The 18,049-nt window shown below is 36.5% G+C and overlaps 1 protein-coding gene across 1 annotated transcript in view; it reads left to right on the top strand.

Moving 5' to 3' along the window:
- NUDT14 (nudix hydrolase 14) overlaps window positions 1–18,049 on the top strand; it is a 60,717-nt gene that overhangs the window by 27,122 nt on the left and 15,546 nt on the right. The window contains exons 2-3 of the mRNA XM_074149660.1: window positions 1,805–1,848; window positions 16,714–16,778. Of these exons, the coding sequence (XP_074005761.1) occupies window positions 1,805–1,848; window positions 16,714–16,778 (109 nt within the window). The remainder of the gene's footprint in view (window positions 1–1,804; window positions 1,849–16,713; window positions 16,779–18,049) is intronic.

The raw sequence follows: 18,049 nt of genomic DNA, 5'->3' as shown, positions 1-18,049 counted from the left end.
TGCAGAAGCCATTATTCTTGGTCCTCAGTTTCCCAACTCACTCATGTTAAATAGAAAATTGCAACGCAATCTGCAAACAAGAGAAAATCCCACAAATACATGTCTTTCAGGTAGAAATGAACCTACAAAAGGGTTAAGCAGACCTTAGACACCTTACATTATCTTACCACACAATATAGCCTATTCTGTTCGGTTCAAGTATTGCAAATATGTGTTGTGTCCTAGTCCTTTCAAAGCTGTTCCCCTGTCTCTCACCAGGTGGAATGGATTGGATATACGCTCAGCTTGATAAACAACGGCTTTAATATTTCAGTTCGTGCTGAGAATTTGCTGTCTTCATTTCTCTTTCAACATTATATTACATTTAAACAATGACAGAGCTTCTCTTCTAAGGCACACGTTTGATTCTATCAATGCTAACAGAAGGTATGCGCAGACACCAATGGAAGAGTAGACTAGAATTTCTCTTGAGGTGAACAACTGTTTATAATTAGAGTTGTGGGAATGAAGGAAAACCCAGCTAGCAAGCCAACAGTCACTCTTCCAAAAAAGCTTGGTAAACTCATAAAGCTCAGGAGCTTAATCTCTGAACCGGAGTGCTTGTTATCTAATCCCCACCAGCTGTTGTGTACTTGGTAGCCATGACATCTGTAATAGAGCTGAAGGGCCTGTCTATATTGGTTGGCACCTTTACCCACCAATTGAACTTGATTCTTCTTTCATTGCTCACATTTACCTGCTTTAAATCATTAACCAGTTGCTCAGGGTTTGATCATCCATTTAACCATACTTCATAATACAGAGCTTGTGCTGCTTCTCACATTAAGCATATTTCAGCTATGTGGGTTTTCAACAGGTCTAGTTTTTGCCTTGCTAATAAGAGAAAGGTGTCAACCAGAAGAATTTCCTCTGGTTGCATAGTGATTCCTTATATAGACTTAAAACTGACCTTGTTGGAGTGAAGCCTCTTTGAGTTGTATTTCAGCTGAAAAATACCGTCACACTTCTAATAAGCAGCGTAAAGAATTATATACATGTCTCTGTTAACTGGTGTTAATGATGGTGTATGGATTGATATAGGTGATTATAAAAGATGGGATATGAATGTAAGCAAGTGTGTATGTGATCGTTATAACTGTGGAAGAACCCCTGTTTTCAGGGATTGGTTTCAGCTGTACTGTAGTGGGTGTATTTCTTTTAAGATAGCAGAGGACAGAAATTGGCCCAACTTGAGAAAAGCCTCCATTTTAAGTCTCCCAGTGAGTGCTGTGATTTCAAGCCTGCTGTTTGACACTATCCCTACCACAAGCAGTGCAGAGTAACAGCTGTTGGGCCTTGTAAGGGGTTAGAGGGAAGGATGTCTTGTTCCTGGATCCCAAATGAGTTTACTCAGGAGCTAAGCTCTGAGCTCCTAAACCTATTTCTGGACATGGAAAAACTTAGATCTATGGGTTATTTTACTGGTAAAAACATAGGTGCTTATAGCTTCCTAGCACCTGAATGATTGGATTGGGTGTCTAAAGCTGATACTGTGGCCAAAATTGGCCGCGAAGACTACCATAGTCTTCAGTTAGCTGTCAGCATAATATTGTGGATCTGAGATTTTGAACTGTCCTAAGACAGTTCTCAGCCTCTGTAATACTTACTGTCAAAATACAGAATAATGGTCTCATAAATAAAACCAGCTATACGAAGTTTTCAAAGAAATGTCTATTGAAATTTTGTTAAATTTCATTATAGTCAGTTTTCATTTGGAAGTCATTTTACTGATGGGTTTTTGTTTTTGTTTTTTTTTTTCCCCTAGAATGGCACTAAGAAGTTCTGGGATTTTATGAGGACACATGACAGGTAACAGATGGAATCACGTTATTTCCTTTTGTCTTTATGTTGTTTTTCATACTGTATTCTCTTCCACTGGTCAAATCTTGTTAAAGTGGAGTTACTTCTTTTTCCTTCAATTTCTTTTTCAATTCTCACTTCTTGTGTAATACTTGCAGATAGTTCTCTACTATTTTATGCCAAATTAGCAGAAATTTTAAGGTCTCCTCATGGTTTATTATGTTTTCAGTAAGTTTTTTCTCTGAATGATTTTTCAAATATTAGAGTTTTGGCATATAACGTATTGCGTATTTTACTGATTACATAGAAGATGGAACTGAATGTTTGGATTGTATGAAATTTTCTTTTTTGAGTGTGAATATATCACCTGAAGGAATGACTCTGCACCCCACATACTTAACCCTGTTGTTGTTTGTGCCGTTAAATGGTCTAGTCCCGCATATGTAACCATACTCTCTCACCTGTGAATATATAATCCCAGGTATTATCCTAATATAAAGACTGTTAAAAAGCAGTCTAAAGTTATGGTCATACTGTTTGATTTATGTTTTTTTTTTTTTTTTCAATGGCAATTACTTGGAGTAAGGTAGAGATTATGTTTTACGTTTGAGCAAATCCTAGTATTATGCTAACTTTTTTATTTTAATCCTCTCCATCACTGCTACATAAAGGTGTTTTGGGCAAAGCCTGATTCAAGTAACTTTACAAATTCCTGAAACCTTTCTGTTCCGTACACCAAAACCCCTCTCCTAAGCACATGGGGAGAAACGCATGGCCAGCAGCTTCGTTCTGTCTTTCCAAAGGTATTTCTTCTATCAGGGAAGGAAAACAATTAACTTCTGACTTCAAAGATCAGTTCATGCAAAATTATAACAAATAGGATGTATATGAAACAGACCCAGTCTCAGAGTTACTAAATACTAAAATATTCTTAAGTCTTTTTTTAAAGTATAAATATTTAATCTTGTCACTGAAAATTCAGGTACTAGAAGATAAAAATAAAGAGCAAAGGTAACGACTTTTCCCTAGAAAAAAAGCTTTTCTAAATCTATTAAATGTAAAAAATGTAGCAAAACACTAATAGCAAAAGAAATTATGACATAACCAGAACCATGTTGAAAGATGTATTATTCTTGTGCATATAGTAAATAGGTAAAATCAATTGCATTTTCGGAAATTTTTCTCTGTTGGAACCCTCTAAATCCTTTTAGGGAGTCTTTTTGTGTGTAGGTACCTGGGCAGACATAAAGTGATAGCGACACTTTTTATCAATATAAAGATTAGGAAGGTAAAAGTTCCATAAAGACTGGGAAAATAGATTAAAAATGCCTGTGCTGCTTGAGAATGAGGACAGAAAAGGGAGTGATATTTCAATACTGAACTTCACACTTGCTTTTGGAATTTGCCTGGAAGACAGTTTTGTCTTTGCACTTTGTCTATCCATATGGGCATGTGCCTGGATTTATGATCGCAGATACAAAGGCTGAAATGATAATTGATTGCTGGAAATTTAATATATGCCCTGTACTTTCAAGCAAGTGAATCCAGCCTCAAGTCATAGTGCTGAGAACATGACTTCCAGATGAATAATTTGTATTACTATTTTAGTTTAAACTTTAGATTATCGCTGTGTGATAATGTGTGAATATATGCAACTAACTGAGTGGGGTAAATATTAAAGGATCAGTTTTCCATGAACTTCTTGGGAACAGTATTTGTGAAGGACTTTTGTGGACATTTTTAAAATAGTTGAGAACATAACTGTATAAAAAGGCTACGGCCACATGTCATGCCAGTCATCTCTGGTCACATAACATTTGTTAGCTTCAGATGCACAACAGCTGCCATCCTAACTTATTACTAACTACTGTTGAACTGTAGAATGTCTAATGCTCTTTCACAAGTAAATTCAATGCAACTTCTGACACCAAAGGTAATAATGTGAACTTTCTGCATAGGAAACCCATGGTTTTACATAAATTCTATTTGTGAATATGAAGCCAATTATTATCAGATAAATTGGTCAAGTTCAAAATTCCTTATAATGCATTAAAGCCCTGCATTTTACTGTATTGTAATGGGACAGTTGTGATGCTAGTTATATGGAAAAGTCACATTGTCCGGTTGCTGAAGGTTATAGAGGACTTTATGCTTAGAAGTGTCTTAGAGGTTCATTACTCTCAATGAAGGATAAAATCTTGAAGAAGAGGAGGGGTTTCCAGGACACATGTCCTGTTGGTCAGGATTTCCTCGTAAGTATGTCTTCTTCAGGAAGATTGTAGGTGTTTTCCATAAGTAAGATCCCTTTTCCATAATACTTCTTCAAAAGTATTCAAGACATTTTAATTCTGAAAATGCTATAACACTCTTAAATGCTCTATTTTTAATAAGGCTGTTTATGTAAATTGAACATACACATAATTTACATATAATTGATATGTTTAATGAATTTAATGATGCTGAATAAAAAAAATACTGTGCTAATCATATAAAATCAGACACTGACTCTAACTCATGTCTTTATCCGCCATCCTCTTTCAGTAGCTCAAGTAAATGTGTGCTTGAGACTGACTTCCTTGCTGTATGACAGTAAACTGAAAGCTTGTGTGCCGGGTTCCTTTGGGACACCAGTGTTTGGTTTTGTTTCAAATGAGGTCAACACAAGCCAATAGTCAATAGATTTGTATCAGAACATAGAGTTGATACAGGAAAATACTTAGCAGGAGAGATGAAGTTATTTTTGTATAAATTTATCCTTTCCAACTATTCAGATGAGCAGCTGATTAAATTATACAAACACAAAAACATGAGGACTGCAGCAGTCATTTCATTTGCCTTAGGTGTGAGTCACCTTTTAAAATCTCACAATATATATAAAAGGATCTCACAAGATCCTTTAACTGTATGCAAGCTGGCGTAGCACTAGCACAAGCTGAAATAGCAGATTTTTGTTAGATATTACTCTTTTTTTTTTTTTTTTCCCCCTTTTTTCTCTTCTTAATCATTGTAGATCTGGACTTGACTCTACGGTGTGTGGCTCCTGAGCTTTCTTAAGACCGAGACCATTCAGAACTAAAGTATCAGTCCTGGAGTCACCTCTCCTTTCCATAGTTTGTAATTTATCTTGAACAAATAATTGCTTAATGTCAATCCTTCCATGCTACTTAAAGACGAAAAAAAAAACCTAACAAGTTTTGTGCAAAATTATTACTGGTCACACAATAAACTGTTACCAAGGTAGAGAAGTCTAAACTGTGTTCTGTCAAAAGTCAACTGAGTCCCAGTATAGACAAAAGATGCGACGTTTCCTACCATAGCGTTCTTCAAATTGTTAACAGAAGGAGGACCCAGGACATAAAGACATACACATGGAGAATAGTTAAGTCCTGGAATGCTTTGCCCAGAGAGGCTGAGGAACCTCCATCCTTGGAGAAACTCAAACCTTGACAAGGCTCTGAGAGATCAGACCTAACTTAGAAGTTAGTCTGATTTTGAGCAGGAGGTTGGATCAGATGATCTTCCAAAACTCTCTTCTAACCTGAAGGCTTCTATGCTTTTATAAGCAGATTAAATACTTAATGAATGTTACAGTTTCAATCTGACAACTGCCAAACATTTGTAAACTTGTCAAGAAATCTGTCAATTTATAAGCCATTTTTCTATTGGAAAAAAACGCTTTTACTACCATTCTTGTCCTGTGGAGTTACATTTAAATTAATCTTCCTTTGAAACATGCAGATGAACACTAGCAGAGCTCATTGCAAGATTTTATTATGTCGTCAGAAACAACTGTGAAGATTACTAAAAATGAATGACAAAAAGCAAAAATACTTGGTTACCTCTTTTTGATTGTAATTATTTAACGAGTTTATTGAGGTGCTGCTACATAAACGTTGTTAGGCAGCAACACACAGCAAAAGATGCTTTCTGCAGTTATTTTGTGTAGCGCTTGCTTTTCTAACTAGTTTACTTTTCCTCTGAATATTCAGCTGATGTGTTTGCTCCTTATTAAACATATCCTTATGAAAATCAAGCAGAGTGCAAGCGATGAAAATTTAAATGCAAGGTGTATTGCGAGGTGCTTCTTACACTCAGGTCTGTTGGAACTAGTTAGCAATTTGTGGTGGTGCCATTTGCAGGGGCAGGAGTTGTTAATTTTTTTTAAGGTCAATGCTTTAAAAATAAAAAACCTGATCAAGAGGACTCCTTTTTGCTTAGCGATGTGGTTTAGTGATGGTTTTTCTCAGTGTTAGGTCCATGGTTGGACTGGATGATCTGAAAGGTCCCTTCCAACCTAGACAATTCTGTAATTCTGTGACATTTTCCTTCTGCAAATTTATGGTGATTTCCTGTCAGAAATAGAAACATACCAAATATTACAAAGCAATCATCGATGCCTGTAACAAAAAAATTATTCTCTAAAACCAGACTTACGTTCTAGTTATATTCTCTCTCATCTGAATTTTGCTATATTTAGTACAGTAAGAGCCTGAAATGTAATACTTAAGTTTTACATTCATCTACTTTATAAAGCAATGGACCAAGTTCGTTTCAGGTTTCAGCAACTCCCCTTAAACAGATTCAAGGCTTTTAAAAGACATAATTTGGGAACAGATGAAGGTCAGTGTACAGTCATGTGCTTGCTTTTGTGCTTTGAGTAGTAACGTTTGAGAACAGAAACATAACTGTACCTTTTGCTAGTTGACAAGGAGAAGGACAGCTTTCCCAATGCATTGTGAAGGGTTATAAAGCAAAATTATGGCTACTTCTCTATTTAAAATATGAAAATTTCACCGTAAAGAACACTACATTTAAAAGAAACAAAATTGAGAGACCGAATTACGTGCAAGATTGCTATGAGTTCCTCTCAACCCTGAAAATACCATGTGACAAGGAAAAGGCATTTGGACCAAAAAACTTACACAACTCTGCATGTGCATTGTACCCATTTTATGCTGTGCTTTTATGTACAAAAACATGACACAGTGGCTCAGTAATAATTCCAGATTTAAAGATTCTTAATGGAAAAAAAATTGTCTTTCCTTATCTCTCTAAAAAGAGGACGAAATAATATTCCTGCCTTACAAGATTGGTTTAAGTACAGAGACTAATTTATTTCACATTGAAAACAAATTAATTCCTAATTTAGTTTAATAATTTGCTGAGAAAAGAGGCTTTATACGTTTTCTATTACAAATATGGCTGAAAAGTGTAGTTTTCCATCAGGAGGGAGTTTGCAGGCTGAAGGGAAGGAAGGCAATCTACACCTCAGCGTATTGTCTCCTGCAGGTACCAGCGCTGGGGATAAGCAGAAGGAGGTTCTCCAGGCAAGTTAAAAATTAACAGGAGGATGAATATACTCAAACTGGTCACTCTTGTGCTCTGAAGTTACCTGGCTGAGTGCTGGCTTCTGGGCGCTGCTGAAGTCAGGGAGCAGAGGGGGAGAGCAAGGAATGCTGCCGCCGAACAGCTGCGCCGGGAGCCAGCCCACATCCCCGGCCATGGCCACCAGAGCCGGCCAGGTGATGGGTCGCTAGAGCCACGCCAGTGGCCTGGAGGAGCCGGGGTTGCTATTCTGGCTCGGTGGCTGTAGCAGGCAGCTATGGAGACAGGGTGGAAGTCATGTGCCCTGACCACATTATAGGAGTAGATTAAATTCCTTCTCCTATTTCATATGCCAGATCATTTGGGCTTTATGGAAACTTAATCCTGTATGTATTTTTTTTTTTGGTTTATGTCCTAGTGTATTATAAGACACCATGAAATTTAACTCAGATGCTCCCTTTGTGCAAGAATTACCACAGTATCTTTTAAATGGGTAAAAATACAGCTTTTTAACATCTTTATAGGTAAAAAAAAAATAAAATCTTTCTTGGGTGGCATGTGCCTTTTATGTGGAATGATGTGCTGTTGTGCTGTAAACCTTGTTGTCTTTGTAATGTTGCCTCCAAGGTGTCAGTGGTGTGGAATTTTCATGATTATTTTCACAGATAGTGAAGAAGATAATGCACTGTTTAAAATAAACTGGATGTAGTTCAACAAACAACAAAAATCATGAAAAGTTTAGGGAAATAATAGCTGAGAGAAGGTAATGATGACTGGGCATGTTCATGCAAATGATAACACAACTGAAGAGAAAAATTACTACTTATCACAAAACTGTAAAGGAATGATATAAAGCAGGCTGGAATCATTTGAATTTCATCAATAATCAATGACAGAACAAGAAATAGTGTCTCATGTGGAAAGTATTTTTTAAATTAAACACTAAGAAACCATTTTTACCAATAGGCAATAAGACAATCTAGGAAGGCATGTTTTGTAATCACTGTCATTGAAAACACTCAGGCCTAGACTTGATATCTGTCTATCAGATATCTATGCTATCAGGATAATGGTATTTTTCCTGCTGTTAGAAGGCAAAAAATGTAGTAGCCTATTAGTTTCCTTCAACCCAAGTAATTACACGATTTGTTTGCATATGATATTTGCAAATAAAATGCCCTTAGTGCTTGTGGGTTTTTGGTTTTCATTTTTGGGTTTTTTTTTTAAAGCGAAAACTTGACAGATCCTCTGCTTTTGTGCCAGGAATTCTGCAGGCGTATTCTGTCTTTTAAGATGTCTGATTATGTTGTTACCTTAGGATCCGATCTAAATAAAATCACAGCAACAAGGCAAAAATAAATGTATTTGATGCTGTAAAGTTACCAGAGAAAAACACAAAGTCAAACCCCAAATTTTCAGGTTCTCATTTCACCTTTTTAAGTATGTGATATGAAAGCACCGTATAGCATAAAAACTCTTCTCTGCTGTATCACTGAAATAGGATAAAATGGCAGTAAAATCTCTATTGAGGGCATTGCTTTATTGGGAAATTAAACGTTTGCCTAGTTTTGAGAAAGGAATCCATAAAAATTCTTAAAACTAAGCAGGTACACGAGAGTTTTGGCTGATCAGTCATAAATTTCTAAATACACATTTCTGGTATCCAGATTGGAGACATCTTGTTTATACAACTTCAGGGGTTTCGTTTTTTAGTATTTGCAGTAATATGCAAAAGAAGTGGATGTGTTTATTCTCCTCTAGTCACTGAAATCAAGAAAAGTCTTCCTTCTGCTTCCAGGTGGTTTTTGAATGTAATCCCTTCTGTCTGAAGAGTGCCCAAAGTTTTCACATGGTCTAAAGACAGTAGCATGGTCATGGTCTGCATTTGGAATTGGTAAAAATACTTATGAACGCTAGGAAATGTCCTATAATCAGAGTGCCTGTATTTTTAGAATTTGATCTGAAAATACTGCTTGGAAAAGAGGAAAGTATTGAAACCGTTATTCTAGAAATGGGCAAACAAGGTAAAATGTGAACAACTGCCAGTTTCTCAGTCTGTGTTGCTCACTAATGGTAGTGAGACTATACATTTTTACCTGGCAAAAGATTGTGTTATTCACTTCATATTTGGGTTTTGGTGGGTAAGAAGCAAAGTTGCTCGTTTGTCTGTTACTTTAGCTAGGGCAGAACACTTGAGCTTTTTATTTTGTGAGTTGTCCTTGAAACCGGATATTGTTTTAGAACTTTGATTTTTTGCCATTTGAGAACAGAGTCATACTTCCACCTTTTAAATGGATTATTTATTGGTCTTATTATGTGATAGCATTTATAAATGGCAGTTTCACAAATAATTAGGAATTGGAACAAAAGCCCATCAGGCTCTGACATCTGTTGCACATAATGCCCACAAAGCTTTATTTAATCAAATAAGTTAGCATAAAACCTGAATTTATTTATTAAAATATTTTGTTGAAAGAATCCCATTGAGATGCAATGTGTCATTTCCAAGGGTATCCTGGGATACGGGCCAAGATATGACACTTAAAGAATGTTATTGAAAGCAACGTGCTTTGATGTCTCATTTATTTTGCAGTTGAATTTGCTTTCTATTTTTTCTTTGTTATATGAAAACAGGGTGCTGGGAGGATTGTTTATTCCAAAGAAGCTGCCCTGCATCATATTCTCTGGTTGGGTACAAATTACTATTTTACAAGTAGACAGAGATCATGTTTTAAAAGTGCATGTATTGGGATTTGTTAGCACTTCTTAACTCATTCTTCTACCAGTCTGATGATTAACCAAACATATGCTTCCTGCTTTATGGTGTCATGAACAACTTCCTGCTGCAGTCAGTTTACTGAAACCAATCTTTGATTTTTTCCAAAGTTACGTTTATTTTCTTAAGCCTTTTGCCACTTTATTCTGGTTTTACTTAGTATTAGATATTTAAGTAGTATTGGAGAAAGCGTTCAAATTTCATCAGAATACAGAAGTCTTCTAGACATCTCTAATTATCTTTTGCCAAATCCACTTTATCTGTGATTAGTATGAAAGGCTGAATGTTTTTGTCGGGAGCTTATAGCTTTGCTTTTGTAATAGGCTGCATTTTAAGCAGCCAATTGGATTGGTGTTGGCCTTTGAAAAATGTAAAATGCTTTGAAGGAAGACTTAAACGAACCAGTAAAGATTGTGCAAGCATACACATTTAATCTCAGGACTATCTGCATTATAGTTAAAGCTCGGGGAAACTAAAGGAATTGCACTGGAGAATAATCAAAGGCTACAGCTTTACTACTACATGTCTGTTCTGAAAACGAAGGGACTGTTTTATCTGGCTTAAGATACTAGGTGCTGCTTTGATAAAAGGAAGAAGCCAGCACTTTAGATACCACGTTAGAAGTTTTCAGGAATGTGTCCAACTGTGAAATGGATGGTTAATTTGAATACAAAAGTGACACAGGGCTACATGCAATTCTGTCTTACGGTCACCAAGAATAATTTTGAAATAACTTAAGATGAAGTAGGGCCTCCTGAAGGATGAATCCTCCCAAAGAATTACTTTTGATTGTTAGCTCTCAAACAAGTTGGGTTTTTTGATTATCACTTTAAAATTGAAAGCATTTCTAATTGAACAGTCATTTCTAATTTGAGCAAGAAAAAGACACTTTTTCACTAACATGCTTTAATCCTGATCTGGAGTGATTATCAAACATAATATTTTAAAAAGACTAGATGGAATTATAGTCTTGACATGGGAAACAATATGAGAGATCGATTTGTCAACACTGTATGAACAAAGAAAACCAAATTCATATAGCTTCAAGAAGAAAAACAAATTTATACTTTAAAGCTAAAAGAATTATAGGAATTCTAAATCATATATTTGTTTTCTTACTAACTTTCCTTCTAGTATGATTCATAAGTCTTGACATTTTCTCCCTTATGAGGCATATAGGCAAAAATATTTCATGTATGTTTTATATTCACATGCTCTCCAGCTGAGATGAATACATCTCTAAATACCTCTGTGGTTGCACACTACATTTGATTATTTTCTTCTGATTGTATCAAAGGGATTTTTAATACCAAATATCTGTTGAGAGTCAAGGGTACTGATTAAATCAATTACTTGGTTTTATTCCTGCATGCCACTTTCATGTTTCTTTTTTTGGAATCTGCCATTCTTTTTTCATTGTCTTCTTTGAGAACAGTAACTGAGTTACCTGATAAGCTCTGATAAAGCTCTGATAGTGTCGAAGGGGGTTTGGTGTCTTGTTTTTGTTTGTTGCTTTTTTTTACAAAAAAAAAATCAACTTTACTTCCTAAAGTCTCTGCTATGGAGCTGAGATTATTGTTTGTAAGCAGCACAAATAATATTTTGAGATCATTTTTAGCCTTTGTAAGTAGGTGGAAGTGGCTGAGGTTAATAGACAGGAAGCCCTGACTTTCAATCTTAACGTCAGTCCTTTTTTAGGTGCTTTGTTTTCCATTATTCAATTCTCATCACAGTTTCTGTGTAACACACACATACGCACGCTAGACACAAGGAGATCCTGAGTTGCTCTTACAATGATTATAGAAAGGTCAGTTTCTTTGCCCGTATTACCTCATCAATTACTTAGCATACTATAGTATTAGTATAAGATTATCATTAAAGATCCTCAGCTCCAGCCTTGAGAGTCTTATTTCATTCACAGAAGCACAAGAGAATCTTGTCCTTTTCTTTGCTATTACTATATTGCGATTTCTTTTTAAATTATTTTTTAGTTTTGCAAATTCACATTTGTAAAGTATGCATTAATGTCACATCTAAGAGTAATGAAAGGCTGAATCAATCTTTATTTATTAAAGGGTTTTAAAAGTTTGTCTCATGAAAAGCAATTAGTAAGTGTTAGCAATTGCTTGTGGATTAACTGTAGCTCAGGTCAACAACTGACAAATTATCAAGATAGAAGATTACCAAACCAATGCCCAGAAGGTGAAATTACATTTCTTCCTAAAAAAAAACCAACAACAAAAAGAAAAAAAGAAAAAGCAACCCTCAGACAAAAAAAACCCCACCACAACCCTCCACAAAACCCCCTAACCCCCACCCCTCAAAACCTTTCTTCAAGTATTGGGGCTCTAGAAGTACATACATGTTCTTGTAGCTTTGAAAAAGCTCATTTGCTGATCTTAATTACTAGGTTATATTTCAAATGAATTAACTTTCTGTCCCTCCATATGTGTGTGCGTGTTTTTGACAGGATGTCAGTTTTCATCTGTCCCCTACCTCGTAACTGCTGTGGTCAAATACTGCGTGTTTTACATTGCTCCTGGAAACACCACCTTCCTTTCACAGGTTGGGGTGTGTGAAGTTGTAGTAATATTTCTATACAAATGTCTGCTCTGCTGGAATTCATAAAGCGTCGGTTGCCATGAGTTCCATAAATACAGAGCCGTACTATGTTAAGGGAAGGAAAAAAAATGGAAACAATTTTCTAGGCCAACAGCACACAATGGAGTCGTTTTCTAAACTGTTGTAAGAGATATTTTCAACTATAAAGGTTGTATTCAGGTGGACATCTTCTCTTTCAATGAGAGTCTTAAAGGTGGGGGAGGAATCAAGATTCTGGGCTGCTGTGTTGTCCGTGGGTCAGCTGTATGTAATTTCTGTACATTGACTTAGACGTTTTAGGGAAGCTTAATATGCTTTAGAGAATCCTCATACCTACAAATTTCAGTCAGGGTTTTCTTTGCCGTTTAAATGATTAACTCCTATGTTAGATCCTTGACTGAATAGTTGGAGTCCCTTTAAGAAAATATTGTATTAAATACCAAGACCAGGCACATTTTAACTGCAAACTTGAGTACAATAAAAGCTCAAGTACAGGTTAGCTGGTCTTTGTACATATGTCTTGCTGTCATTTTAGGTACGTATATTTCTTAAAATATTTTAAGGCTACCCTAGTTGTTCCTATATGTATAGAAAGAACGGTATCCTACATTAACCTATTTATATGCATGCATTGTTTGGGAGAAAGTCTCCTGTAATTGCAGTAGTGATTTATTGTATGCATAAAGTGAGCAGGAGCTACTGCTGCTGCAGGGGGAAGACGAGGAGGGGGTGAACCAAAGGCTGTGGTCTTCAACAGCCTTTGAAGGTAGAAAAGACACGGTACAAACCTGTGTCATCTCTTAACTAGATGTCTTTCCGTTTGGCTGTAGTCCCTAAAGCAGTCGCCAACAGATGCAGTGCAGAAGAGCCAAGTCTTCTTCATTGATCCAAGGTGGTCAATGAAGCTCCTAAATGACACGTAGAGCACATTTTGAAGAGTTTGCCTCTTAGCCACCCCTTGCCTACAGAGTTGGTGTGTCCACTGGCAGTGGCAAGTACCAAACGTGACGCCTGCATGTGACATTTGCGTTGTGTGCTCGGCGAGTCCCAGGTGCAGGTCTGTGGCCCAGTGGCATTGCGTTTGGGTTCATGATGTCTCCTTTTACATCAGCGATTTCCCAGAGAGTCAGCTGCTGCAGGAACAGCCAGCAAAAATTTACATCTGTGGAGTATGGTAAAAAGGGGATAATCTGCCACCCAAAATGAAAGGGTTGGCAGGTCTAAGCTGAGACAGTGTTTTACTTGTACAGACATGTTATAGCTTGTTTTTAAGGTCTGGAGGCAAGTTTTGGGTCCATCGTGGTCCTTTGACATCTGAATATTCTTTTTCTTTGTAAAAAATAACAAAAAAGTGGTCTTGTGGACCCCACTTGTCCCACTTGAGTCTTTGGGACATGGGCACATGAAGCCTGTTGCTAGGTTAGAACCTTTGCTGTCCATTTCAGATTAAATTCTTATGTAGGATTCCTGCCTTTTTCAGGAAATTTGGCTGGGCTTTATTTTTTTTTCTCTTCTAGTGGTTATGTGTGATTTGTGATAATGTACAGCTTGAGCTTTGTTTATCTTCTGTATGTTTTATGTTCAAAAGTCATTGTGACTTTTAATATTTCTATTTTATATGTCTACTCTTTATTGATCACTATAAAGCTGATAGGTGCATATATAATATTCTAAAATAGGATTGGTTGCAATATTTTCAAGGGAATTGCCTTCAAACATCATTGCCCTTGTAGTATCCTGTGATATACCACTGAAAAATGTATTTGCAACCCTGCTTTTGTAGTAGTCCTTTTTGGTAGCCTGTTATTATCTGGAAAACTAGTAATCTTGAAACAATTTTGTAGTGAATTCTTTGTATGATGATTTAAAACTCCAGGAGATAAATACTTTCCTTACCATATAGGCCAGACCAAACAGCTGAACCCACGTATCTGGGTCATTGCAGCAATAATACGTTGAAAGCCGTGGCTTGAGGGATCCTCCACTTGAACAGTCTTGCCCAAACTTTCTATAATACCCAAATAACTGTCCTGAATGAAGCTTCAGATGTTTTTTCAGAAGCTGTGAACCTACTAACCTGTGGAAGTATTTAATTTTATATTGTTTCTTTTGAAATAAGAAATACCAAACGCCATTCGTCATGTCACACTCCTCCTAAGAAGGTGTAATTCTGAACTTTCTCCTCCATGTCTCTCCAGCTCTGACAAGAAATATTAGAACTTGTGTGTTGTGGTTTGTTAAAAAATGTAAATTTATGTTCAAAATGGTTTGTCACTCAGAAAATTAGAAGTAATTAAATAGAAAGTTCTACAGATTTGTGCCATTTCTGTACCCTCTCATCTCAAGATGGTGTGAGAAGCAGACAATTGTAATAACTTGGTGCTACTCCTTTCCAGCTTAATTTGATCTTGTTCCTTAATTCTGACAGATTGTTTTTAATTTTCCCATCTGTTCCATAAAAATCTCGAGTGATTGACTCTTAAGAAAAAATAATGTCTAATAGCTGAGCCATTTTTAATGAGTTGGTATGAGTATTTTAATGAGACGTGCTGAAGAAGGCAAGCCAAGCAAAAGATTGAGCCTGGGGTGGTGGGTGCAAAGAAAGGTAAAGGGCAGCCGTATGCTTCAGGAAGTTTCTTCTCTTTAACCTCAGCTTTAGACTGCTGCTGTCTCCCATTTCAGGCAGTGCACATCCTTAGACCCATGGTCAAAAACCAAAGGTTCAGTAGCAGTAATTCCTTTTCCTCTTTTGTTTAGTGCAGTATCTACTCTCAAACAGTACCACTTTGGGGATAGGAACACTCATACAAAGGGGAAAAAAAAAGAAAAAACAAAAAACCAAAAAGACCAAAAAATAACACTTGAGTAAACTTGAGAACATTGTACGCTGTGGTTTAACTTTGTGCCTTCTAGCAACCTACAGTGTAACTCCCAGATATTCTGGTGGCAGGTCTGAAAGAACCCCCGTGCCAGTAAACAGAGTGAATGTTCTCCTCCAGCCTCTCCGAGGGCTAAACCTCTTTGCTTTAAAATTGCCTGTAAACAACATCTCCTGGGGCAGGAAACCATCACTATGCAGTACGAGTCTTTGAGAATAGCAACCATGAATATACCTGTTAGCATCTGGACTCCTCCCTTCTGTTTTGCTTTTTATATATTATTATAACAAACATTAACATTATTTTTAATAATCATCAAATAGCAGTTTCTCTGGCAGCTTGAGACTTCATTATTACATCAAATAGTGAAAATAAATATACAGCTCTTTTACAAGGAAAGTTGAAATTTTGACTCAACTCTGCAAATATGCCATTGTTAGTCTAATCTATTGTAGAATTCATAGAATGGTGAATTAACTTCCCAATTGCACACGGTGAGGCATAACAAATGAGAGAATGCTGCCATGGTAATGAGCAAAATATACACTTGTTTTTGCAGGTTTTAATGGGCTACCAACTAAGGAGAGAGACTTTGTCTACCTTTTTTTTAACTAGTAAAATCTGAGAGTAATTTCAGTCAGCAGAGAATATCAGTACTCCACACTTTCAGTGCATCTCCAAATACTCAGCTTGTCAGGTTTCCCTATGACATTTATTTCAACCAACCAAACAGGATGGGGGAAGGATTAAAATGTGACTTTTAAACCACTGAATGTGGTAGCAGTTAAAACTACTTCTGGTTTAAATTTGCACAAAATTGGAGTTGGATGGTGTCTTGTTTTAAGGCCCAAGCTTGGCAAGTGGCCGCAGACAGGAGATGCTCTGTACTTACATAGAAGTCTCTCGCTCTGAATGAAACTAGACTGTGCCCAAGAGTTAGACAATCCTAATCTGAGACAGATATAAGGGAAGAAAATGTTTTTATTTTTAAAGTTTTTTTTTCTTGTTATAACTATCTAGTATCTAGAGTTCGACTTTTTTCTTTCTGTTGGAGAGAAGGAATTGATTGGTGGCTTAGTCTGCACAGCAGGAGACAAAAGTGACTTAATTTTGGGTAAATTCTCATGAGCTTTGGGAACGCAACCCATTATCTATCCCTCTGCATTGCGGCTTTAGTAATAAATCTTCTATGTATTTATGTAATTAAAACTAAATTCTCAAGCTGTAAGTTTAATACTTTTGCATTACTCTTTCATATAGCATTGATCTTTTGTTTTTTATCTTCTTCTTCAGTGTGTCAATCCTGATCTTTAATACTTCTCGGCAGTGCTTTGTTGTCGTGAAGCAGTTCCGCCCAGGTAATCCTCTTTTTTTAGATTTACTTTTGCTCTCTAGTGAAACAAGCTTTTAAGGGTTTAGCAGTTAAAAGTTGGTGCATCTGTGGTGATAAAATCTTTGTTCTATATTCTGTTTCTTTGTATGATAGCCCACCCTTTTCAGTTGGTCAGAATTTCTAACCAGGGAAATTTCCATTACAGATGAAACGAATGATCAGGGTAGCCTTACATTCTGCTTTTGGGCTAGTCATTGTCCTCTTTTGGATGAAATTACAAACAGCTTTACAATGATTATGCAATAGATTGCTTTTATTTCAATTTCCTTCTTGACCTATCTACTATTTAGTAGGCAGCTTCTGTGCGGAAGCACAATATTCTTTTTTTTTTTTTTTTGTATAAAATATTCCTTCTTTTTTTTTAAAGTGTTACTGTGTGTTGTGTACTTGGGAATTTAAAATGAGGGAAATTCAGGACCATATGCTTTTTCATCGTACATGGACAGCTTCACTTTACTAGTGATTATTATGAGTTTAGGTTAATATGCTATTTTTTTCTGAGTTTTTGTATCAGTTATTTTAATTCAAATCAATATTTACTTTTTAGAAGTTAAAAATGAAATGCATGTTCTCTGCATGTTAATTAAAAAAACCCCACAAGATATTTCACTGACTGTTGCTAAGAGACCGTTTCAAGACTGTTCGTGGTAGAGTTTATAGGAAACTTTCTAGGGTAGTGTCATGCTGTCGTTTCTTACAGACAGTGATTGAAAGCCTCTTCAGTGTTGTACAGCACTGTTACACTGACAGTGCATACTTCTCATGAAGCACTATATGGACTATTATAAAGGGAAAGTGTTTGTTTATTTGTTTATCTATAATCCAGTGTCTTTTATTTGCCAGCGGAATAAGATGGCTCATATAGTTGTTGCTCTATTTGAGGCAATCTTAGGCAGAAGCCTTCATATATGTGCATATATATAGATTGAACAGCAGCATATTATGTCATCCCTGAAGAAGTGTAAAACCTGCCTCAAAGGACTGGACTATTCTTGGAGTTAAACCGTTCCAGAGGCTGGAGCTGCTCAGAAGCCTGGCCTTAGGGACAGTGGTCAGTCAGACATCCCATAGTAGTTTGGTGATTGCAACCATGCCCTAACATTACTCCCATCACTATCGTTATATTTCCATTCTGTGGTTATTGTCTGCCTTAGTGCCTGTTCCACAAAGATTAAGGCCAAGACTTTTCTCATTGCTTGCTCCCATCAGGGTGACACCAGGTAGCTTGTCTCTCCA

This window comes from Numenius arquata, chromosome 6, assembly GCF_964106895.1.
Source record: "Numenius arquata chromosome 6, bNumArq3.hap1.1, whole genome shotgun sequence".
Classification (NCBI taxonomy): domain Eukaryota; kingdom Metazoa; phylum Chordata; class Aves; order Charadriiformes; family Scolopacidae; genus Numenius; species Numenius arquata.
The sequence above is the reverse complement of the archived record's forward strand: the minus strand, read 5'-3'. Positions and strand labels throughout refer to the sequence as shown.